At 37.3% G+C, this 25,971-nt stretch overlaps 1 protein-coding gene across 1 annotated transcript in view; it reads right to left on the bottom strand.

The window, feature by feature from the left end:
• Positions 1 to 25,971, bottom strand: part of CSMD1 (CUB and Sushi multiple domains 1) — a gene marked incomplete at both ends in the record, with an annotated part of 1,228,645 nt that overhangs the window by 21,210 nt on the left and 1,181,464 nt on the right. Inside the window, 8 exons of the mRNA XM_082481062.1 lie at positions 2,584 to 2,657; positions 5,692 to 5,865; positions 6,818 to 6,991; positions 8,316 to 8,495; positions 9,506 to 9,682; positions 13,869 to 14,051; positions 17,861 to 18,034; positions 20,519 to 20,707. Coding sequence (XP_082337188.1) covers positions 2,584 to 2,657; positions 5,692 to 5,865; positions 6,818 to 6,991; positions 8,316 to 8,495; positions 9,506 to 9,682; positions 13,869 to 14,051; positions 17,861 to 18,034; positions 20,519 to 20,707 — 1,325 coding nt within the window. The remainder of the gene's footprint in view (positions 1 to 2,583; positions 2,658 to 5,691; positions 5,866 to 6,817; positions 6,992 to 8,315; positions 8,496 to 9,505; positions 9,683 to 13,868; positions 14,052 to 17,860; positions 18,035 to 20,518; positions 20,708 to 25,971) is intronic.

Raw genomic sequence — 25,971 nt, 5'->3', positions numbered from 1 at the left:
GGGGCAAAACAGGATGCTGGTAGATAGGGGAAAACCCTTCAAAGGTCTGCTGCCTGTCATCACACCTTTCTGTAATGAGGAAAGACTGTTAAAAGCTTATTTGTAGAAGCTTGGCTAAATCCTATGAACAGGAAGCCTAATAATCACATATGCCCCAAAAAAACCCAACTACTTCACTAGTAATTGGAGAGAAGTCTACATCTTGTTGTATCAGATAGTGATCTAAGAGTAAAAGCACATTGTATTGGGTTTGCGCGGCAGAGTTTTCTTAGTGGAGGAGCTACAAGAGTGACTTCTGTGAGGGGCTGCAAGAAGCTTCCCCCATGTCTGATAGAGCCAATGCCAGCTAGCTCCAAGACAGACCCCCTGCTGGCCAAGGCCAAGCCCCTCAGCAACAGTGGCAGTGCCTCCGTGATAACATATTCAAGAAGGGCAAAAAGTTGCTGTGCAACAGCAACTGCAGCAGTCAGAAGTGAGAATATGTGAGAGGAACAACTCTGCAGACACCAAGGTCAGCAAAGAAAAAGGGGGAGGAGGTGCTCCAGGCGCTGGAGCAGAGATCCCCTTGCAGCCCGTGGTGAAGACTGGTGGGGCAGGCAGTCCCCCTGCAGCCCATAGAGGTTAATGGTGGAGCAGATATCCACCCACAGCCCATGGTGGACCCCATGCTGGAGCAGACAGATGTCTGAAGGAGACTGTGGCCCCATGGAGAGCCCGTGATGTGCAGGCTCTTGGCAAGACCTACGGACCTGTGGAGAGAGGAGCCCACATTGGAGCAGGTTTGCTGGAAGGACTTGCGACCCCATGGGGGATCCACGCTGGAGCAGCCTGTTCCTGAAGGACTGCATCTTGTGGAAGGGACCCATGCTGGAGCAGTTCGTGAAGAACTGCAGCCTGTGGGAGGGACTCACGGTGGAGAAGTTAATGCACAACTGTTTCCCGTGGGAAGGAACCCATACTGGAGCAGGGTAAAAGTGTGAGGAGTCCTCCCCCTGAGGAAAAAGGAGCAACAGAGACAACCTGTGATGAACTGTCTGCAATCCCCATTCCTTGTTCCCCTGAGCCACGTGGGGGGAGGAGTTAGAGAATTCAAGAGTAAAGGTAAGCCCGGGAAGAAAGAAGGTGCTTTAAGATTTATTTTTTATTTTCTCATTATCCTAATCCAATCTGATTGTTAATAAATTAAATTAATTTTCCCCAAGTCAAGTCTGTTTTGCCCGTGATGGTAATTGGTGAACAATCTCTCCTTGTCCTTAACTCCACCCACAAGCCTTTCACGATATTTTTTCTTCCCTGTGCAGCTTAGGAAGGGGAGTGATAGAGTGGCTTTGGTGGGCACCTGGCATCCACCATCAACCCACCACACACATACTTGAGAAAGACTAAATACAGAACAGATGAAGACCTACTGTTGCCTCAAGAGGTGAATGAGAAGACAAAATTAGCCTTCATGTTCAGCAGACATTAGAACAGTGAATTGGCCAGTACAGTTAAAGACAACTTGCGAGGCAGAGAAAAGGGGGAGAGAATAAAACCCAACCCCCTGATCAAATTAGGTGCAAAGACCGGAGTTGTTTTTGAAGGGGACAAGTACAGTGTCAAGGTGAGACAACAGACAGAAAAGCAACTGCACCTATTACTAGAAGAATCACCTTAGGAGTGATGCCACAAGATGTGGCTAGGGGAGAAGTGCCTTGGCATCTGCGAGCCAGGGAGGAGCAGAAGGTGAAGAAAAGAGCTGACAGCCACAGCAGTGACAGACAGCACAGTTGCAGGAGAGGGAAGGTACCGATAACCAGAGGAACTTACAGAAAAGATTTTTTGAAAAGCCGTTCTATTAACTTGATCATAATGCCATGTGGCACACTGGCCTAGGTTCAGAAATAAGCAGGAAACCCAAACAATGTATCTTAGATTCCAGTCTCAAATATTTATACCTGAAGAATCTATCCCCATGGGGTTAATCAATCTGTATAATGACTGTGGATTGGTCATTGTTGCATCTACTTTTATTTCCTCAGTCACTTTTCTGACTGTCACACGGTAAACTAATAACCTGTGAGGAATTTGGAAATTATAGAAAGGACATTCATCGCAGAGAACCTGGATCCAACACACGGAATAAATTTATCTTTTCCGACTAAATAAAATGTAACATGAATTGCTAATTTAGTAAAGCCACTTGCTGACTTTTTTGTCAAGGACTACATGGCCTTTGGATCAGACAGGTTTTTGGTTGTTAGGTATTTACTGACTATTCATCAATGTATGAAAGAATTATGATCATAAAGCAAAGTAATTATATCATGTCATATCATATTAGGTAATCAATTTATAAATAGTCCTCCCTACTGAAGTCTCCTAAAGGACTGAATCACATGATATATTGCAAGGTTAGAAGTTCTTTCTTTAAACTGTATGTTCAAAGAAAAAAAAAGCTGGGAATGAAGCAGGAGTTTTTATTAAAAAGGAATGGAAATTTCCTAAGGTTTACAGCAGACATTTAAGCCTACAAATAATTAAATACATTTGTAATTATTAAATCTTCATTTTAGAAAGATAATAAATAAAAGGAAGAATTACCTCATAACCTCTGGAACTGTTTTGTATTCCAAAATGTGGAGTACCAGGGTCTGTACATGTATTGTGAGCTGGATCTAATGCAAAATGTAAAACACGACAGATATCATTATGGTATGGAAAGAATACTTTAAAACTGTTTGCAAAGATTAAGTCATTTCATCAATGTCTAGTGATGACAAGAATTAAATTTTTAATGGAATGTGTGTATTTCTATATATTACATTTGTATTTCCAATTACATTTCCAAGATAGATCACGGTGCTTTGTTTCAGTACATTACCATTATTTAACAGTATTTTTTGCAGGTATCTTTGATAGTGAGGACTTTAGAGTTAGGATTGCATTAATTTTTGTTAAGCTTCTGCTTTTAAACTATTTTTGAATATAAAGTATATCCCACTACTCACAACGCAGATGCAACACATAGGGAAATAATTTTCTTTGCTTTCCCAAATGAACAGCGTAATGATTAAGTTAAACATCTAAAAAAAACCCAGAACGCCAAAATACCCAAACTCAAAAGCAGCCTGCTTTCTTATAGCAAGTAAAATACTTAATTTTTGATAGTATTTTTTCTACATCACCAAGAAAAAAAGGTTTCAAATGGATTACTACTTCAGTTGTTGCTGGAGAATGAAAAGACAGTCCCTCCACAAAAAAAGGTATGCCAACAGAGCATAACCAGTGGTATGAGGATCAATTTCATGAGTGTAATTTAAAGCAGCCTGAAACTATTTTTGATTCAACAATGTCCACTTCACGTTATGATGGCATATCTGCTTTGGGCTTGCTCAGTTACATCCACCACGTAGACAGCACAGGACCCGATCCAATGGATCTTTCTATACTATGTGATTCCCTCCTGGCAATCAAGTCTCCTTTTGTGCTGACACTGCATTACAAAGGATGCAACATGGGACTGTATTTCATCTGTAACCATTTTTTTCTGTAGAGGGGAAACTGAACTTATCACGTACAGTAACGTGATATGTCATTTCACTCTGTCAACTCTCAGTCAACTCTCGGTCTCATTTTCAATGTTGACCATCAGTAGAGCATAACAATTCAACTGGATTGATATTTACCAAAGGCTTCAAAAGTTAGGTGGATGTTGACCTAACATGCAAGAATAAAAACCAAACACACTTCTGACCTTGAGCTGCTTAAACAGCTCAAGAACTTTTTACAAATTATCATCAGCTGGAATGCCATTGCTAATAATAGACACATGAAGCTGAATTGACCTTTTAAGATGTGTCTTATCTGAAGAAATAGTGGGGAAGAAGGAATACTTCTCAAAGTATGTTAAGGAAATTATCAATATCCAGAAATAGAAAAGCTTGCCATCATTTGCCATCTTACGGTACTTCTAGGAATAGTTCTAGGTATTGTTCACTGATCTTAATTTTCAAATTGCTTAACAATGGTATCTGTAAGTATTTTAGATGTTCTACTATTTTCCTTTTATGATAACATAAAAACTATGATGTAAAAGAAAAGCTTATGTCTTTGACGCAGTATTTTCAGGTACATCTATATTATGCTATATAAAATATAAATAGAAATGTCATTATGACATTTTCAAATTTGATTCTTCACAATAGATCTGAGATTTAGCTTTTTTAAACCCTCTTGCATCCGTTACAAAACATACATGTAAAATGGATTGCCTAGTTCATAAAAACTATGGACAGAAGGACTTCTGAATTCATAACAAAAAATTGTGCTGAGTGTTAATGTCTTAATTTACAAATACAGGCTGCTTTCAACAGTCATGCTTGCCACGTTTCCTCAGAGTGCCCACCCCAGCTCTTCCACATAATCAATATCTCAGCCACAGCAAAATATATGAGCTACAGTCTACATCTGAAAGTGTTTGTTTAGAAATATCAAAGAGGATTTTTCTATTATAACATCAAAATAATTTTCTCTCGCAAGTCACCCCAAGTTAGATCAAATTATGACGTCCGTGGGAATTACAGGTGTCCAGCATTTCTCTTAGTCTGGTTATGTAACATGTGAAAAGCTTATCAGCTGCACATCAGTCAATAAGAAACTGATAATATTTGGCAGTTTATCAGAATTTCAAAAGAGCAGACCCAGCATGCTTGATCCTTTTGACTGTACAAGCCATTTTCACAAAGTCCCAAAATCTTTTTGAATTAGAATTGATTCTGACAAATGCCTTTAACTCTCCAGTGACAGGTTCTGTTCTTTAATCTGCCAAAGTCTTCTGCCTATCTAAAAGATTCTAAAAATAGATAGGACAAATTTATGCGCTTGCACTTATTGACGTTCTGCATTTCCAGCAGACAAGCAATCATGTAAATTTACAAATGACTTCATATGTGATTGTGTTTATCCTAAAATTTTTATACTCAAAATATACCCTTATTTATCTAGTTCTTTTTATATTACACAGACGTTTTCTATGTTTGGAAAGCTAATTGCTAGATTTCATAGAATCATAGAATGGTTAATGTTGGAAGGGGACCATAATAATCATCTAGTTCCACCCTCCCCGCCATGGCCAGGGACACCTCCCACTAGATCAGGTTTCCCAAAGCTCCATCCAACCTGGCCTTGAATAATTCCAGGGATGGGCATCCACAATGTCGCTGGGCAACCTGGGCCAGTGTCTCACCACCATCACAGCAAAGAATTTCTTCCAAATATGTAATCTAAACCTACCCTCTTCCAGTTTAAGACTGTTACCCCTCATCTTACAGTTACACTCCCTGATAAAGAGTCCCTCCCCATCTTTCTTGTAGGCCCCCATTAGGTACTGGAAGGCTGCAATAAGGTCTCCCCAGAGCCTTCTCTTCTCCAGGCTGAACTACGCCAACTCCCTCAGCCTGTCCTCATAGAAGACGTACTCCAACCCTCTGATCATCTTCATGGCCCTCCTCTGGACCCGCGTCAACTGCTCTATGTCCTTCTTATCTTGGGGGCTCCAGAGCCGGATGCAATATTCCAGGTGGGTTGTCACGAGAGTGGAGTAGAGGGGTAAAATCACCTCCCTTAACCTGCTGGCCACTGTTCACGATAGTGTAAAAGTTTATCAAGAACATTCTCAGTAGAAACAGCATAAGTAGTGGTAGTTATTACCAATGCATGTTGGCTGAATTCCACTCCAAGTACCATCGGCTTGACAGAATCTTCTTGAAGAGCCTATCAGAATAAAAGGGGGTCTGCACTGAAAGCTAACTTCAGATCTGTAGGTGAAACTTTTTCCATTGAGGCGTCCTTCTGCTGGAGTACCAGGATCACCACAAAACACAGCTAATACATAAAAAAGGAAAGAAAGTTATTAAAAACTGCACATGCTTCAACTGAATTATTCTACATTTTTTGATGTGCAAGTCGGGTATACTGAATATGAGTTCAAATGCTATGTTCATTTATCTGTGTAGGATTGTAGCTCAGATAAATTCTTGACAGCAATTTAAAATTAATTGTCACTGTTATGGCTATTATAAGTATAAAACTTAACCTGAGAAATCAACCTTTTAATTGAGACACTTAAATGTTGATTAGATTTGGATGACAAAGTAATCTCAAAGTAGGCCACATTACATTGTAACATTTCAAAATGTATCTAGTTTTCACATCGGTCACCCTCAGATGAGTAGGCTGGAAATTTTTGCCCTACTTAAGTAAAACGAAAAATGTTTGTTAGAGTCCTGACAAGATTTCAAGCACTGGAAGAGACGAGTTGACAGATTTAGAAGAAGCTGAAAACCAAATACAAACAAGATATAAGGGCATGTACCCGCCTTCAGGAAAGAAAAGAGAATTTAGAAAGGAGAGCAAGGCTATGAGCTAAAGGGTTAGGATCTTTGTTTTCACCTGTTAATGGAAATGAAAATAGGGAACAAAAAAAGGAAAAGCATAAGGGAAAATTTTAATCATGCTCACTACAAGTCAAATTCAGAACATTCAAAACGATTTTCAGTAAAGCAAATGGTGATGGGTCCAATCAGGCAACAAGAGATTAAGGTGACTTTTGGGGAAAGGAAGACGACTATGACCTTAAATAGACACAACCACTCAATTTCATAATGAGGCGTGTTTTTTGGAAGAAGGGGGGAGAATCCTAAAATAGTCCATATAATAGTTGATCTAGCCAAATCCTTTTTAAACTGTGAGAAACTGACATTAGCCTGAGACAACTGACTCTAGCCCGAGACAAAGCTTTGGTGAAGCACAACACAACTGTACCCTGAAGACTTACGCAAACATTGTGGAACCTCTCCCCGCCAAATTCCTCGACCCTCGCAGGAGAGAATGGCTGTGTTAGACAGCTGATAGCCTTCTGCACAGCTGTAACTCACACTGGCACCCCAGCGATAATCAGATCCTTCCACTTTCCCATAGAGTACTGGTGGAGGGGGGCCACAGGTAATAGCTGTGTCACAGAAAGAAAAGTTATAATTTCAAGACTTCATAAGGTTTAGGAGAATGCAACATAATATTTAATCATGCTCTCGAAACTAACAAAAACATTTCATGCTGTTCAGTTCCAACAAAGCATTCCTGTGTTGACAAAGCAGCCAGTAATAGACAGAAAACCAATTTAAATACAAAAATACCACCTCTAGGTTTAGGAAGTCCCTGAGCTCTAGTTTGCTGGAAGCAAGGAGAGTACATAGCTTACCTAGTTCTGAATTTCTTACCTACAGATTCATTACTGATCATTGTTGGCAATAGGTTACTGAGCTAGGTAAAATTTTCAATAAATACGATTTATTTAAATAAATATGTTTCTACGAGTCTATGATTTAAAATATTTGCATTTTATTTTAAACTGATTTTGCAGCACTATTTAAAGACCTCAATAGGATTTTGTTCATTCACCTGCTCATTTTCTAATGCTTTCAGCAAACAATGGACATTGACTTTATCAGTAATTAGTGGCTAAGACTCTTTAAAAATATTCTGATGTTTTCCAGCTTCTGAAAGAATGCCCAAAATGATGAAATCTGGAATGACCAAGTTTACATTTACATATCGGTTCTTTCAATAAAGAGCACTACCGTAAAATCACTCGGTCAGTGATTTCTACAACAGAAAATGTGGTCAGTCAACTACATATGCCAAAATTTAATTAGTAGGCTAGACTTAGACATCACTTTACAGTGATGCTAAATGAGTTGGCAGTCTAGGCCTTTTATAGGCAGAAGATGCCCTAGGCTGTTAAATTTACTCCCTGAGTTGCTGTAGTAGTGGCACCAGGTTACCTGATCTGCCTTTCAGCCTCATCCCCACTATGACATTAGGTTAGTACTTGTAATTAGCTATTTGTGAAGCATCTTTTTGGCCATTTATGATGACTACATTACTGAAACAAGGTAATCTTTTATAGAAAGTTTGGTCTGCAGGATCCCTTTACAGAATTTTGTCCATCTAATCCAAGATAAAAGAGCCCAAAAAGGAAAATGGGCACTTCATTTCCAGCATTTTAAACTGAGCACTCTGGTAATCTTCACTGCAGAGTGATTTGGTTCTACTGTAGTCATTAATGTCACTATTTGGGCTGATATTATACCACAGCATATGTGCAAAATAAATAACAAACTTTACACAAATACTTACCTAAACGTTTTAGTTGTATTTGCATGTTAATCGTCCCAGAGAACATTTTGACAAGTTTTTTATAAAGACACTGTTTAGTGAATTTCACATATAGTATCAAAACAATATCTGTAAACTATTTAAGTTCAAAAGCACACCTTTACAAATTGGTTTACTCTGGTTCCAAGTGCTGTCTTTTATGCAACGCATGGTAGACGAGCCGGCAGGCTCCATCAAGTATCCTGGATTGCATTGATAGCTGACCGTCTTATTAAAGGTAAAATCATTTCCAAACTGAATGCCATTTGCTAATGCGCCTGGGTCTCCACAGCTGATCACTAGTGAGGAAAAGAAGAAAAGGGATTTTTTTTTTTTTCAATAAACATGTAATGAAACGTTGAACTGTGTATAGCTAATGTCTTTTTTTTTTTTTTTAGTGTCCAAAACATGAAAAATTTCAATCAATATATTTCACACAAAATCAAAAATGTAATCTCTAATTTTTAGCTAAAAAGTCATATTTTTGAGGCATGGCGGTAGCGTGGGCCAAGTATTGTGTTCCTTAAATACACTAGTTTAAGCTGGTATGCTCTACTGCTACTGTAGATCGTTATGTTAGGGGTAGTTTGGACAAGACTTGTCCTTCCTTCATACTGGGATCTTTGTCACATTATGTCTAACGTTGACGGTGCAATGCAATTCCAGCAGAGTTACGGAATTCCTCTTTTTTTTCCTTTATCATTATACTGATGTTCTGTGGGTCTGGCCTTGTCAGTGAGGCCACTGGCCCTGCTGGCCCATTAGCACCCCTCTGCTCCTGGCTCACTTTCCCTGCTGGGGTAGCCCAGCCTCACTGCTCCCTGATTCTTGGTCCTTGGCAGAAGAATTATCAGTCAGATCTGTCTCGTTTGGCTCACAATATAAACTGGCACAGTAACGTATCTAAGTAGGTAAAATCTGATTTAGAACTACCAGAACTTCATCCTCTGCACATAAGCCACATTAAAAAAAAAAAAAAAAAAAAAAAGACAAAAAAAAAAGACAAGGTAAGGAAACTCTAGAGGGACATCTGTTCTTAGGAATAATGTTACATTTTCAATGTTGACATTCATGAGGTAAAAAAGCACAGAAAATTTACCTATGTATCTGTCTTAAAAAGATACTTCTGGAAACATCTAGCATGTATCAAAAGGGCACATACCTTTAGATACATAAAATATTCATGCATTACAATACACATGAATTGGGAAGAAATGTGTTATTTTGTCTAACATAATAATAATTTTCAGTAGGAAGGCTGGCTGACTTACTACTTTAAAGCTTAAGAGGAAGAAAGTTTATTTCTAACCTGTGCAGTCTGGAGCAGTGCCAGTCCACGTCCCATTAGCAGTACAATGTCGAGTAGTTAGCCCTGAAGTTTTGTAACCTTCCCAGCAGGCATAAATGACCGAGCTGGAGAATAATATTCCATCAGTGTATACTATCATACCATTGGCTGGGGTGCCAGGATTCCCACAAGATACAGCTGTGAATAAAAGGTTAACAAAAATCAATATTTCCATGACAGGTGACTAACTGAAAAAAAAAAAAAAGTAGGTCAATAGGCCATCTTTTAAAAAAGCTATAGCAAGTTTCACTAATAAAATGTTTAATAGGTATATTCTTGAGTTAATAACTTATTTCTTTTTGTTAACATGATGACTGTACTTGCATTTGTTTTGTTTTGTGTTTTCAGTTGCTGTTTCAGACAGTTTGCATTGCTTGTTCCACTCCACCCAATAAGGCCACTGGAGAGAAGAAAGCTCATTCAGAACTCTCTGACAGACCTGTGCTTCTATTTTGCCTTTGGGCACATTTTTTTGTTCTCTTTATGTCTTTCAGTATCTCCTCTTTCAATTGTAAAAATGCATAAATACTAAATTTCTGTACATTTATTTTTTGAATCAAGAAAAGATCAGACATTCTGTATTGTCCTCCACATCTTTTTGGCTTCTGTAGCTATACATTAAGGCAATGTTTATGTTTCAGTTTCATACATCTGACAGTGATTTACTCTGATTACATTTTGGGGTTTTGGGGAGGGTTTAGTGTTGTTGGTTGGTTGGTTTTTTTGTTGTTGGTTTTTTTTTTTTTTTCCCCAATGGATGAGCCAATCATGAGAAGGATTTGTTTGTTTTGAATTTTTCTAGCAACTTTCCACTAAAGTACCTTTATTTGACCATCCTGGCAAAGGACACTGGCAAAAACATTCCACTGTTGTACAAAGACTACTCCTCTTCATGGGAAGAAAATAAACCCATCATGAGGTTAAGAGATTAACAGGGATCATTCAAGAGCTATGAAGAAAAGTGCATTTAAGTCAAACTCTTTGCTTCAGTCTTCCATGGAGCATGAAGTGGTTTCTAAGACTGGGAGGACATAGTTCAACTGTCTCTTGCATAGTTTTCAAGAGCTAGCAACTCTTCCTACAACACAAATAAGTGTGGTCTCTTAAGAAGCGAAACAATTTAGTCTAATACAATGATATGATTAAATATAAGTATGATTAAATTTAATGTCTTGGGATATTGTCATGGATTAGCCTTGGCTAACAGCCAAATGCCCACCCAGCTGCTCACTCACTGCCTTCCCATCAGGAAGGATGACAAAGCTCATGGGTCGAGATTAAGACAAGGGAATTGCTTACCAATTACCACTGTGGGCAAAACAGACTCAACTTGAGGATAATTCCTTTAATTCATTGCCAATTAAAATAGATCTGGATAGTGACAAAAAAGACAAACATTGTAACAACAACTTTTCTCTCCTCCTTCCCAGGGGTTAACTTAATTCCTTCACTGCAAGCTCCTCTACCTGCCCCACAAGTGGTGCAGAAGGGACAGAGGATGAGGAGTTACAGTCACTACACAGGAGTTTGTCTCTGCCACTTGTTCCTCCTTCGAGAGTTGGTGGAATTCCAGTCATAATAATACCCTGAGCTGCATAAAAAGAAGCGTGGTCAGTAGGTTGAGGGAAGTGATTCTGCCCCTGTACTCCACTCTTGTGAGACCCCCATCTGGAGTACCACACCCAGCTCTGGAGCCCCCAACATAAGAAAGGCACGGACCTTAGAGTGGGTCCAGAGGAGGGCCACAAAAATGATCAGATGACTGGAACACCTCTCCTCTGAAGAAGAAAAACTGAGAGAGTTGGGGTTGTTCAGCCTGGAGAAGAGAAGGCTTTGGGAAGACCTAATTGTGGCCTTTCAATACTTATAAGAAAGATGGAAAGAGACTTTTTACCAAAGACTGTAGTGACAGAACAAGGGGTAACGGTTTGAAACTGAAAGAGGGTAGATTTAGACTGGACATAAGGCAAAAATTATTTACCATATGGGCAGTGAGGCACTGGAATGGGTTGCCCAGAGAGCTTGTGGATGCCCCATCCCTGGAAGTGTTCAAGGTCAGGCTGGGTGGGTCTTTGAGTAATCTAATCTACTGGAAGATGTTTTGGCCTATGGCAAGGAGGTTGGACTAGATTATAATTAAAGGTCCCTTCCAACTCTAAACTTTCTAGGATGCTACAATAATACTAATAAAACAAATTAAAGACCATGTGCAGATACTAGTCAAAGTACAACACTGAGCTGCACTAGGAAAGCTTGGATGTATTCATTAAGACTAAATGTATTTATGGAATCAATGCGGAGACAACAAGTCTGCAGATGTTTAACATTTGACAAATGGTAATTTGACAGTAGACTATAAAATAATCTTTACACTACTTATAATATTTATTTTACTTATTACATTTTCTCATATTCTCATATTTGCTTAATTCAATTTATTGCACCTTTCTGTTTATGTGAATCACAGATTCAAAGAATCACAGAATGATTGAGATTAAAAGGGACCTCTGAAGGTAATCTGGTCAAGCAGGGCCAGAGATGCCAGATGCCCAGGACCATATCCAGATGGCTTTTGACTGCCTCTAAGGATGGAGACTCCACCACCTCTTTGGGCAACCTGTGCCACGGCTTAGTCAGCCTCACTGTAAAAAATTGTTTCCCGGTGTTCAGACAGACGTCCTGTGTTTCAATTTGTGCCCATTGCCTCTTGTACTGTCACTCAGCACCACTGGAAAGAGCCCTGCTCCGTCTTCTCTGCACCCTGACTTCAGATATTTCTATATGTCCATAAGATGCCCTCTGAGCCTTCTCTTCCCTGGGCTGGACAGCCACAGCTCTTGTAGCCTTTCCTCAGAGGAGAGATGCTTTAGTCCCTTCATCATCTTAATGGCCCATTGCTGGACTCTACCCAGTAAGTCCATGTCTCTCTAGAACTGATGGGCCCAGAACCGGATCCAGCACTCCAGATGCTGCCTTGCCAGTGCTGAGTAGAGGGGAAGGATCACTTCCCACCTAAGGCAGCCTGGGATACCATTAACCTTCCTTGCCGCAAGGACACCTTGCTGATTATGTTCAACTTGTTGTCCACCAGGGTGCCCAGCTAGATATCCCCCATCATAATAGTTATAATCCATTAGTTATAATGTAATAGTTATAGATTATAGGATTCATTAAAAATAAACAAAATTTGCCAATTAAAAATGACTCTGAGTATTACGGCTGTTTGGAATAATACATAAATGCCTTTGTTTTAATGAAGTCTTATTCACTTTTTATGTACAAAAGTTTCAAATAGTGAAGAGAAATTCAGTAGGTTGGAACTTGAACTTGTAGGGGTGAAAAGGTATTCTTCTCTTAATCTTATCCTTATTTATAGTGAACAGGAGCAATTGAAGGAGAATAGAAAAATTGAATGAAAGGGGCTTTTTTCTTTGTTTGTGGCTTTTTTTCTGAAAGCAGAAGTTTGAAGCAAAAAGATAAATAAAGCAAAAACAGTGGCATTTCAAACACTGCTAATTGCCACTGAGTGCTGCTGTCCTACTATACTTAATGTCTTCATGCAAGGGAACAAGGAAGGACACTGCAAAACTTCAATTTTCTGCTGAAAATACAGATCCTGTGCACACTGCCCTTTTCATACAGTGATGGTGATATCTACATTGACAGAAGATTAGTCTGTGCTGAAGAATACTGCAAAAGAACAATTGTTAGATGAGGATACTGTGATAAAATCCCTAGGTGAAAAAATATAACAAATCTATTAAAAATATTTTTTCCTATCTTCCATTTTATCATTTAGTATAGCAGACAACAGGTCCTACAGAATCCATGAACTCCAATGAATTAGATAAAATAACTTTTCAAACATCCTTGGAAAAAAGAAGTCATTTTAAAACTAAATCTAAAGTCTTCCATTACTGCTTTCCAATTCTGACAGTGCATAAAATGTTTAAAAATTCATTATACTTTTTATCTTATTTAAAATGTGATTTCCAGAAATATTCTCTGTTGCATTTCTTCTTAAAGAGCTAGCATAAAAATAGTATATCATAAAAAATTAGTATAAGTTATGTAGAGAAATATACATTAATTTATACATAGTTAAGAATACAACATTATTTTATTATCTGTTCAGTCTTGATGCATAGACATTATATAGAAAGAAAATTTGAAAATATTGCTTGCAAACTCTTTTATATCAAATTTCCACAGAGCAATATGAAAGCATATTTTTGGCATAGAATTTCTTTTTAACTAAAGAATAAATTGTCATTAGTAAATATCATCCAACGGTGTCATAAATGCCAACGGTGCCAATACCTACCTTCACACACAGGCTGTACACCTGACCAGGAACCATTAAGTAGGCACGTTCGTTCTGCAGATCCTCTCAGTTGATAACCCATTTCACATGAGAAACGTAACAGACTTTTTATTTTGAACTCATCCCCTAGTCTAGACCCATGAGCTGGTACTCCTGGATCATCGCAGTAGCCAGGATTATTTCCTGTAAAACACAACAGAGCAGAATGATTGGCAGAGATGTTACGTGTAAATGTAGTGGTAGTGAAGATACTCTCTTGTGAATAGTACTATTAACTGCACAGGGTCTGTTATAAGCACTTTGCTTCCAGTGCAGGGGCATGAAACCAAAGCTAAAGATGCAAATAATATGTCTTTTTAGCCTACTTCTTATCTCAGATCTATACAGACCTAAACATAGAATTTGATATAAATAAAAGATAATTGTGAACACAGAGAGCACCCCTGTCATTTTTTGTCAGTTTAACAAATTTGTTGTCTTTTTGACATACATAAAGATTTCTACACATTGTATTTTATTTTTGAACTCCGCTAGCAAAACCTTGTAATAACAAAAATTAGATAACAGCAAGAGTGAAGGGAAGCACATTCAAGTTTATTAAGAAATATATTCAAAATACACATATCCCCAGAAAAGACTAAATGGTACCCGACCCCGTGTGCCTGTCAAGAATGGAAAGGACACCTCATAATTTTCCTTACACTTCAAATTCGGTGCAAGTATTGGTTAGAATTTTAGAAAAGAAAGAAGGTGCTGCAAAACAGACCTCTCAAACATGTCCTCATCGGTCTGATGAATCAATCAACTACCTTATCAGATAAAGTGGCTGCTACAGGAAATGCTACCCAGGATGGTCAAGGAAATATGGTCTCAGTATCAACAATTTATTATAAATTTTGACATAAAATTGTATCTCTCCTAAATCCCTTGGTGTCAATATTGTTGTCCATAGTAACATTATTCTTTGTTCTCCATTTTTAAGTTATACATCTAGACTGAATTTCTATTAAAAATGGTTTGGGTATTTTTCAAAATAATTCCATAGGTTGAAGTCTGTATCTTCTTACATAGGTTTTTCATCACAGGCACACCTCTCAGACGGACAGAATCTTGAACAAAGGAATAACAATGGCAAAACATTCAGAAAACTCAAACTTTTATTTTAGAAATGAAAATTTTCTAAAGTCAGAAATTAGGATTATGTGTGTAGCTTAAGGTTTTCAGTATAGCAAGTTTGAGACACACTTTGGATACAATCATGCTTCCTCATAAAAAACACAGTTCCTGAATTCAAGCCTAACTTGTGGGCTTCAGTTGTGTCAACTTTGCTTAGTACTAGTTTTTTCTAGAATAGATTCTCCTCACCACCCTGCCCTACAGCATTTGGAATTAGATTTCCTTGTCTAAGTACATGTTTGTAAACAGTGTGAGTGTCTTGAAGCCAGCTGGTGTATTCTGTCCACATCTATACTCTGAAACTCACTCTCCAAAATGGTGGCTGCGTTCAAAGTGGCTGTAGAGAATGATGCCCAGCAGACACTAACTTGTAAAGTATTTCTGCATTGTTTGTTGTTTGATGGAGTGCTGTTTGGGATGGGTGAAAACCATTGGAGAAAGTTTAAACTGGAGCTATGCAAGTTTATAGTCAAAGGGTATAGATGAAGGGAGTTATAGTATTCACGGAATCATGGAATCACGGAGTTTCAGAGTTGGAAGGGACCTCTAGAGATCATCTAGTCCAACTCCCCTGCCAAAGCAGGATTGCCAGAGCACATTACTCAGGACTGCATCCAGGCGGGTCTTGAAAATCTCCAGAGAAGGGGACTCCACAACCTCCCTGGGCAGCCTGTGCCAGTGCTCTGTCACCCTCACCGAAAAGAAGTTTTTCCGTGTATTTGAATGGAACTTCCTGTGTTCTAACTTGTGCCCATTGTCCCTCATCCTGTATTATGAAGGTATAGACTTTTTTATTTATCAATGTAGTTGACTACATATCCATTACTGAAAAATGGGTGTGAGTTGTCTTAAACAAAAATCTCAGCTATCATTTAACTCCTAAGATACAAGTGTCCATCACTGCAACAGGTACCAGGTGACAACAAAACCTGAGATCATATTTATACCATCGCGCATTCAAACATATGTTAATATATAAATATATAATAAAGAAATAAACCCTACATAGACTACAGGTTTCAAATGTTATATTGGGACTGTTTTTCATATCTCAGTTAGCTGTCTCAGTTGTCCTGGATATAATCATTCTTTCACTGACATTATGAATACATTTATTTTTTTTTAATAGAGTAATCTCCTGAATACCTAACATGGAAATTTTAGTGATTTTTATAATTCTAAATGCCTTAGAGGAATAAGAAACCTTTTTAGGGTTATTTGGCTGTTTGTTTGGGAGTCTTTGTTTGTTCTTATACTTGAGTTAACAGAGATAGATTTCTCATTTTCCTAGGGAATCATGTTGCTCTCAAGATGGTGTCACATCATGTTCAAACTCAGAAAATTAAATTCTGCATCAGTAACAATGTTTTAGTTACACTAGACATTTTCCCCGTCATAGGAGGTGACTACAGTGGCCTTTAATGTTAAAGAACATATGAGTCTATAAAAATACTGTCATATTTAAGACCAATATCTGAAGAGTTTGAATTATTAAATTAAAATTTCTTTCCACCAGCACAAGAATTTCCCTTGTGGTGGGAAATGTTGGGTAACAGCACTAGAGGGTTCTGACCCTAAAAATTTTGAAGTATCAGTGCAATCTCAGATCTGGCATTTTTTACTGGATAAAAAGGTGAAAGTGACATAAATGTGGGCTTAAGATAAGCAAGAAAAGGTCAATTCTGTGTGGAAACTATCCATACAATTGTCCTGCAGAGATTCCTTTCAGGTTTAGGTACAGAGACCACGATGGCAGTGAGATCTAGCAGTGTGAGAAGACGAAGTAAACTTTCCTCCTTCAGCAGCAGAGAACAGAAAAGAAACGTTAGTGATTTAAATTCACTCCCTTTCCTCGGTGTTTCAAATTCTTCTCAGCATCTTTGAAGAATCAACTTTTGAATGGACCATTTTCAATGAACGCTTATTTCAGGCTTTCTCAAAGCACAGAATTTAAATACCTTACACCTATTTAAAGTAGGTCAAATCTGAATTGAACCACATTGAATCAGATCAGCCCAACAGTGGGCGTGCCCAAGAGCTTAGGGGAAGTTATAAGAAGATTCTATAATGTGGAATTATGGAACCATTTTCTCATTAAGAAATTTTCTTCTTAAACCTGTCAGGTATTTGTTTTCTTATATACCGAAGTGTGTAGACTGGTTTCCCTTACAAAATTTATTAATACACTGTGGATGTCCTTAGTAGCCTCATCTGAGCTCTTGACTTCAACAAAACCGTGTAATGTTTTATGGCTTCTTCTAAATTTGCATAGTTAGTCTAGGGGAGAATAAACTGTTCCTGTACTTCCTGACAGCACCAAGAACGCTGCAGAGGTTTATGGTGTTTGCACATTGTGGCACTAATAAAGAATGTTTCTGTCAGTGAAAAGAGGAACATAATGTATGAAGTTTACCATCTCGTACCTTTGCTGTGCCGTTTTTTAATCAACATTTTCCTATGTGACAAGCTTTGTTTACACAAAACTGTGTTCATAAAAATAAAATTTAATACATGCATCCTTTTTAAGCAGAACTCTACCAGGTTTTAAACAGTGTTTTGTGGCTTCTATATAGTGCAGTATACAACCACAGCATCTAGCTAAAGAGTAAACTTATGAAGTAATGACAAAGAGAATAAGACAACATATGAAAATATTTCAATAAATGGCTACAATTCAGCTGAGTGGCTATTGGTGAAATTAAAATATACTTGGGAAAAATCCCAAACCAAATATTTGACTATAGTTAACAATTGCTTGAGAATAGCCTTATCCATGTGCCACAAGGTGATATCCAGATGATGGTTGGTACCAGTACCTGAACAGTGAGGGAGAGTCCCACTCCAGTGGCTATCTTCTTGGCACTCCCTAGTAGAATTTCCAATGAGCCTTCGACCCGTTGTGCAAGAATAGTGAATTATGGAGCCATATGTAAATTTTTCTCCTGAAAGAACTGCATTGGCAGGTACCCCAGGATGTCCACAAGAAATGGCTAAAAGAGGAAAGAGCACAATATTATAAGATGTTTTCATGGCACTGAAAAAAATCATTATAACCTTTACAAATGAGGCTGGTTCTACACAATATAAACTTCTGTCTGGATTTCAACTCCTTCACATCTTCAGTTTTGCTGTTGCTATAGATGATTACTGGTCATTTGTAGGATTAAACATAAAACTACATGTCAAACTAACCCACCCGGTTTAGCCTTCCCCTGAAAAATATACTGAGTTCTTTCCTCATTTTTCTCCATTCACTGTCCTTCCCTCCAAATAATACCCACTGTTTCTGTTAAGGTTGGGAAAGAAGAAACCAAATAAGGTTAATGTTGCTTATGTGCTTATATATTACAGACATGAGAACAGAAAGTAGCTTTACCATACCTATACAATAACTAGACACAGTTTAGACAGTATAGAGAAATAAAAGCTTCACCTGCAGTATTATTATAGCAATGTGTTGCACTAAAGTGAGCAAGAGGAAAACGGATTGCTGATAATTTCTTGCAAAGTATGAATCATATTTATACTTAAGTTAATTTTGTTTGAGCAAAAATTCAGCCAAACAGTTTTGGCACAGAATAACTTACAAACAAGTAGTTCGGATCTATTATAAAAGGAAACATAAGTCATCCTACGGTGAACTAGAAATCAAATCCTGAATGCTTTTTGTGTAAAAATTAGGTCAACCAGTAGAGAAAGGAAAACCAGAGAAAATAAATTTTATATGACTTTAGTAAACAGTCACATAACTTAAAGAGCCACAACACTTAAGTGGAGCAATTGAACTTGAGCAGCTTTATGAGTTACTTGAATGAATGCCTATAGGTCAAATATATTTTTAGGAAAAAAAAAAAAAAAAAGAATGTTATTCTGATGACTATTACTCCTGACAGACATTAAATTTATTTGTGTTTTACTGGGTACCATGATAATGTCAAACTGACTGCACAATGGAATTCTGCCAAGAGGCATAGTCCTGACCACCACTCTTTCACTGCTGTGCGTTTCTTTTGCTTTCCTTGGGCTGGCTTAAGCGTTCATGTAGCAAATGGTAAACCAAACCAGAACACTGATCCGGCTGAACAGTACTGCCACAGAAAAAAAAAACAGTGTTTAGTTTCCAGCCAGATCAGTTACCTTAACGAGCGTGCTTCAGTACAATGCCAATGCTAGTCCTACTGCAATTCTGGAAAGAGCTGCAGCAGGTGATCAGGGGTTTTGGAAGAAAATCATATGCGGGTCACCTTCACGTGGCTGTATAATGATTACTAATGAGTAGCATGAAATTTTCCCAGTTTATGAAGAAGAAAAGAAGCATACAGTTTTAAGCAATGACACTCATAAGTGTTGCCTTGCATATAAAAGAGCGGTGTGTTTCTATTTTTTTATTCTTGAACTGGAATTGTTCATGGTAAACATTGTGTCCACTTTGGGATGAAAATTTATCTCACCTGCTTCTCCAAGCACTTTGCCCTATCACCAGAAACAATCTTACGCTTGAAAAAAAGAGATTATCACTGATAACCTTTGAAAATTAAATCTCTCTCACCGTACTTGAAAAGACCCTGAGTGACTTCATCTGTGAATAGATAAACAGATCTTTCTTATAGAAAGAGCCCTATTCATTTCACTGAGTTTTTCTTAGGGGAAAGAATGCTAAATTTGTCCTGGTGATATTTAGGATTCAGTGTTTCAGTCCATCAGCAGCAAATTAGTAGCAGCTAATCCAGTAGGTGACTGAGGAATGTAGGCACCTCCCAGGCTCAGTTCCCACGGCCTCAAACAATAGTCTCCAGAGCAAGGTCAGGAATTCCTATTCTGAGGGAATGGACACCTTCGACTTTCCTTGAGCTCTGCCTAAAAACAGAAAGCCATGCAACTGCTATCAAACTTCCAGAACACTGCATGTGGAAAGATGGGCAGCTATTCTAGGTGATTTAGACTCAAAACCATTGATTATAGGAAACACCAGAAGATTTCTCCCCTCCCTGAGGAAAAAGTGATGGAGGAAATATGAAGTGATGTTATAAAAAGACCCTCTTGAGCAAAATTTTCCTGTATAATATTTCATAGATTCATTCTCACATACGCACTTCAATACATCTGAAAAAAAATAATTCTGAGATAGGCATTAATGGTCTTAGACTACCAATCTAAATGATAATATATAAATAATAATTTTAGATTTCCCTAGCTGTTTTCAGATATCTTAAAAACACACCAAAAGGGGAAATTAGTCTTAACTTTCTGGCATTTGAAATAATAGCTCCACAGTTCCCTCTAAATCCATTTTTAATAATGCCAAGTTGCATGACATCTTGTCTTACTGTTTTCTTACTGAGCTGTACAATTTGCAATACATTGATCCTGAAGTCCAGTTTTGTTCCTCAGTAGACGACTACACTTTTTTGGTCTATCATGACTAAAAATCATGCACCACTCTTTAATGTTAATCCAACTGAATGCATGCTTACCCAAACACTTTGGTAGTGATCTGTCCCATAAGCCATTAGCTTTACAGGTCAAAGCAGATGAGCCCAACAGATAAAAGCCCTTCTTGCAATGGTACGCCACACTTGTTCCATATTTGAAACTTTCAGGATAATTCTGCTGTCCATGCCGAATTGCATTTTCCACAAAGCCAGGATCAGAACAGTTCACCACTGTAAGACAAACAGCATTCATCACTGATGCATAACAGCAATGTCATAAATAATATGTAACAGTGCTTTTTTTCATTACTTCACCAGCAGCTCGTGACTGCGGTCCATTTGATATCCTTTGTGGTTTTAAATATCAGATATGTTGACTCCTAAGCAAGTCTCTAGATCTTTTTTTGCTTTGAAAACAATACTATGATTTTATTGTAGTTCTTGTAATAGTCATGGCCTTACAAGTGGTTTGAAGATAAAAGAGAAATTGAAGGAATTTTATATCGTTCTCTTGGTAGGCTTTGTTTGGTCTTTATGTATTTATTATGTGAAGGAAACTAAATTAAAATCAAACAAACACATAGTTTAAACAACACTTTAACAATTTCTTTTTTTATTTCCTGTAATGAGAAAATTTGTTTCCAACATTAACAAGAACATTTTCTGCTATTACTGTGTATGTCGTGGTATGTATTAACGTGTATGTGTATGTAGAACAGAAAACGGGAGATGGTGAAAAATCAAATATTTGACAGTGGAGCAGGAGTGAGGGTAAGCACCAAAAAGCATTAAGTTATTTTTCAGATAGCAGTTAAAAACCTAAAAACTTATGGTGTTTGTCACGACTGTTTAGTTTGCATATACGGTATATCTGCCTTCCTGAATCCTCTGTTTTATACTCTGCAGTGAACGTGATGGTCTCTTGTCACAAGATTATGATGAGACACTGCAATCTCCATTGCAAACTCCCAACTTTGCTGTCTATTCATCTGAAAGTTGTCTGAAAAGTTATAAACCCCTCCTCAACCCCTGTCCTGTCTTCACTCTAAACAAAATGGTATAAATAAAGACTTAGAATATTATTAGTATTATAAATTTCAGCTCAACAATGTCAGGAATCTACCTTTTAAGTATATCATACATTTCAAATTAATTTTCCTGAAAAAGAAACCAGTGGAGAAGAACATTAGATAGCATTATAATTTTAGAGACAAGAAATATGGAGTCACTAATGCACCATTTTTTACTCCTGAATCATACTTTTTTTCAAAAGGTTAAGTTTTATCATAAATATAATTTAAATTTACTGATTAGCTAATACACTAGAACAAGTTTGCTTTTGCAAATGTTCATTCATTGAAAGAATATTTTATTCAATCAGCTAAAAAGAATCAGGATTTTAAAGAAATATTAGCATCCTAAAATAATCTTGGGTGAAAAACAGTTCAAATTGGTTTTATTTCTCTCCTCTTTTAAAGGCACAATCTTAAAAGTATTAAATGTTCATAATTTCAATCTTGCAATGGATTCTAGTCAAGCATATCACGGAACCACGGAGTTTTCAGAGTTGGAAGGGACCTCTAGAGATCATCTAGTCCAACTCCCCTGCTAAAGCAGGATTGCCAGAGCACATTACTCAGACTGCATCCAGGCGGGTCTTGAAAATCTCCAGGGAAGGGGACTCCACAACCTCCCTGGGCAGCCTGTGCCAGTGCTCTGTCACCCACACCATAAAGAAGTTTTTCCGTGTATTTGAACGGAACTTCCTGTGTTCTAACTTGTGCCCATTACCCCTCGTCCTGTCACTGGGAACCACTGAAAAGAGCCTGGCTCCATCCTCCTTCAACCCACCCTTGAGATACTTATAAGCATTAATAATATACCTAGGACTAGAGGATGTCCAATATGAATCCAAATTTTTCCTTCATAAAAATTAGTTTAGAAGTAATATTTGGGGGTGGTGGGAGAGGAGAACCCTCTTTGGCATGAAGCCAACATATTTGCCATCTACTGACTGTTATTATAAACACTGAAGATAAAATTGCACAGAAAAGCAAAATACATTTAAAAACATCGGGTATTACAATGAGGTATGTAAAGCCTTAGTAAGACCTTATCTAGATTGGTGAAGAGACATGGTTAATGGAAGAGAGACTTGCTTTTTTTTTTTTTTCCTGAGGAGTAGTAAAACTACAGAATATCCAAATTGAAACTACTCCCATTCTGGTTTATGGTGAATCCTATGAAATAATTCACCAGAGAAGTTACATTTAGCTTGCATTATAACAGTTTAGCTTCTATTTCATACAATAAATTTTACTTAAATTTAGTATTATACCCTTACAAATGTTATACACGAATCAGATATGTGCAGGTTAAATAAGTATGTGTTTACACTGGGATTTCATTGACAGAAACAAATACCTTTTTACCTCCTGACTTTTTTCTGTCCCATAAAAGAGGGAAAAATGCATAGTCCTAGAGTCTCATTGCTTATTGGAAGCTGTGAAAGATTTGGATGTGGAAGCCTGTGTTTCTGTACTTGCTTTGAAGAGCCCTGAAATTTCCTGCTTCTGGGGATCTCTATATATGTACTATCAAAAGAAAATGCTTTATTCTTTTTATATTAAACAAAAAATCTATTTCATTCTTTGTTACTACTTTTTTTCCATTATTACTAATCACTGTCAACTGAGTCTAATTCTTTCACTGGCAATATAACTATCACCATAAACCAGAGACATAAGTGAAAGTCTATGAAACATACAGCCCAAAATATTAAGCTAGATATGAATGAGCTCATATGTCTGCATTCACAGTGCAATTCTTTGTTACAGAAACTAGCACAACTCCCAGAAGCAATGCCCGCTGCATCCCAATTAACCTTGTTTCTTAGGCAATTAGCTGTGGCGTAGTGCTATGTAGATGCTGCTGTAAAGCTTCTGCTTTTGGAACTAACCTGCATCCTCTGCGTAGATATAAGTTGCCTTGTACAAACATACCCTTAAAATCAATCTCTCTACACATGTATATACTTAACATTTGAAGTTACATCTGTATTGGTATGAAATAAAGAATACCAGCACTTGTTCTACAGCGTGAGGCCAGCAGACAGTGGCCATGACTATGCTGTTGTGCTCTGCCACCCTCCAGACTCAGGTGAATTTCTCTGAACTACTCATCGGGAATAGTCTTGCTGCCCGTGCTAACCCTGAACCACGCTCTGAACAATTTCTGTGGATGTTCTACTTGGTTCAAATGAAAAACTAGTTGGGGAACCTTCTTAATTGGTAGAGGAAATTAAGTTCCCATGCCCAGGCACGGTTTAATTTAAAAATATAGACACATTTAATTTCAAATGCAGAAGTGAACATTTCACAATCTTTCTGTTTAGTTAAAATTGCTATTATACGGTAATGCAGTCTTAATCACCAACTTCACAATAACACAGTATCAGTATTGTGACCCATCATATCTCAAATTTGTGTCCACAGTTGTATGGAATATTTGTAGAGGTGCAGAAGAGAACTGAAGTCTTTTGAGACCTATCTCTGTGCTCTAATCAGTACATTATTTTGCAATGAAACAGCATACTAAAAAGTAACTACAGCAAACTAATACTTTTCCATTCTACTGATATCTACTTATTTTAGCAAAAATCTTGATTACCAGCAAAAGCAGATCTTTCTTTCACTAATCTCTATACAGCTAAAAAGGTATGGAAGTTAGTTGTCTTTTATGACTGTAAAAATCCTCTGGAATGAAAAACCGAAAAAAAAACTGTAATAGTTCAAAGGTGAGTTAATATCAACTTATCAATCGTATTTAAAATTTTTCTGTATTAGAAATCTTACCCTGGTGCAACAAGGACTCCTTGCTGCACTCACACAGATCCACAGTACAGGTGCATGTTTAGTAGCCTGCATTTGATATTATCCACATTTTTTTTTTCACTCAGTACAATAGCATTAGAAACGGGCCATGTGCAGCTTAAACTGTGCATATACTTTTACAGTGAGATTTCATTAATGAAATCACAAAACTAGTGAAAATTTGCATGCAGGCACACATTACTCGACTTTTTTTTCAAGCTATAGGACAAGGTTCATGCACTTTGTCTACCTAACTTAGTTTCTTGTGAACTCAAAATTTCTTTTGCAAGAATCTTCCTTTGTGCAATTTATAATTTTAGTTTAATTTCTGGTAGGATTTTAGGGTGGTTTTTTTTTTTTTTTTTGTCTGAGAAAGAAGTTTCTTACCCTTTTACTTCTTTTCTAGAGCTCTAGATGTTAAATACAAACAGGCTATACTTATCGTACCATGGCTAAAATAACATGGTTGTTCAGAATCAGTGAAAATAAAAATTACAATAGTGCTTATGAAGCCATTAAAGTTAAAACGTTCCACATTTATTTTTAACTTCATTTCATTTATTTTCAATCAGTTTGCTCCTACATGAAAGACAGCACAGAAACAAAGAGGTAGAGATGAATAAATCCGAAGACTGACAATCATATATTGGAAGAAGAATTACATAATTCCTGCATTGACATTAAGTCCCTTCAAAATGTTTCATCCTTAAGCTCTTGCTTTGAAAGCCACAGGACAGAGTATGTGGCATTGGTGGTTTGCTGATGGTTGAACTCTTTTTATCATAAATGCTTGAAAATTGAAATATTTGGATTACAGTATTTCCAGCTTTTCCTTTTCCCCCCAAAATAATTTCTTTTTCTAGTTTTATTTGCTTCAGGTAAGAAAATAAATCACCATTAAACCCCTTAATTTTGGCCAAGCAAATTTTTTTTTGCTATTTAAAATTTAAACAATTCACAAAGCTACTTGCTACTTAGCAATTCACAAAGCTACTTAGCTGCCTTAAAAAAAAGTTTTATTCTTGTTCCTTAAAACTAGTAAAAATAGAATTATGACAATAACTGAAATAGGAGTTTTGAAATGGAGGTCTGAATTTACATTCTTTATTAGGAAGATGGGGTCTATACTGTTCAGCTAGATCAGATGATAATGAATACAAGACAGAGCTTTGATTCACACTCACAAGATTGGAAGTTACTCTGTTCTGCTTCCAAAGTTTAAAAGCACTAAGTACAGCAAGAATACATATGTTCTACTGTACAATTTCTGATCTTTCGATGATCATAGTCTGTTAAATGTTATCAGTTTTTTCAATTTTTAAAAATGTTTTATGTGCACATTGAGCAGTGTATAAGTGTTGTATTGGTGATCTACATTACTGTTGAGTCTGTCTGACTTTGAATTTACTAACGCGGATACACATGCAACTTAATTCCCATTGAATGAGGGTTATAAATTTCCAATACCTGGATTTTCAGGAGTGCAATTATGCTTCTTTTGCCTTTCACTACTCCTAGGACACAAAGGAGCTAAACTGCACACCTTACTTTCAGCTCTGGCAAGAGGGCACGGTAGCGTTATTATGCTTGCTCAGTAACTTTGAATCAAAAGACTGTCTGTAA

This window comes from Vanellus vanellus (assembly GCF_965231255.1).
Source record: "Vanellus vanellus genome assembly, chromosome: 3".
NCBI lineage: Eukaryota > Metazoa > Chordata > Aves > Charadriiformes > Charadriidae > Vanellus > Vanellus vanellus.
Note: the sequence above shows the minus strand (reverse complement) of the source record. Positions and strands in the feature narration are given on the sequence as shown.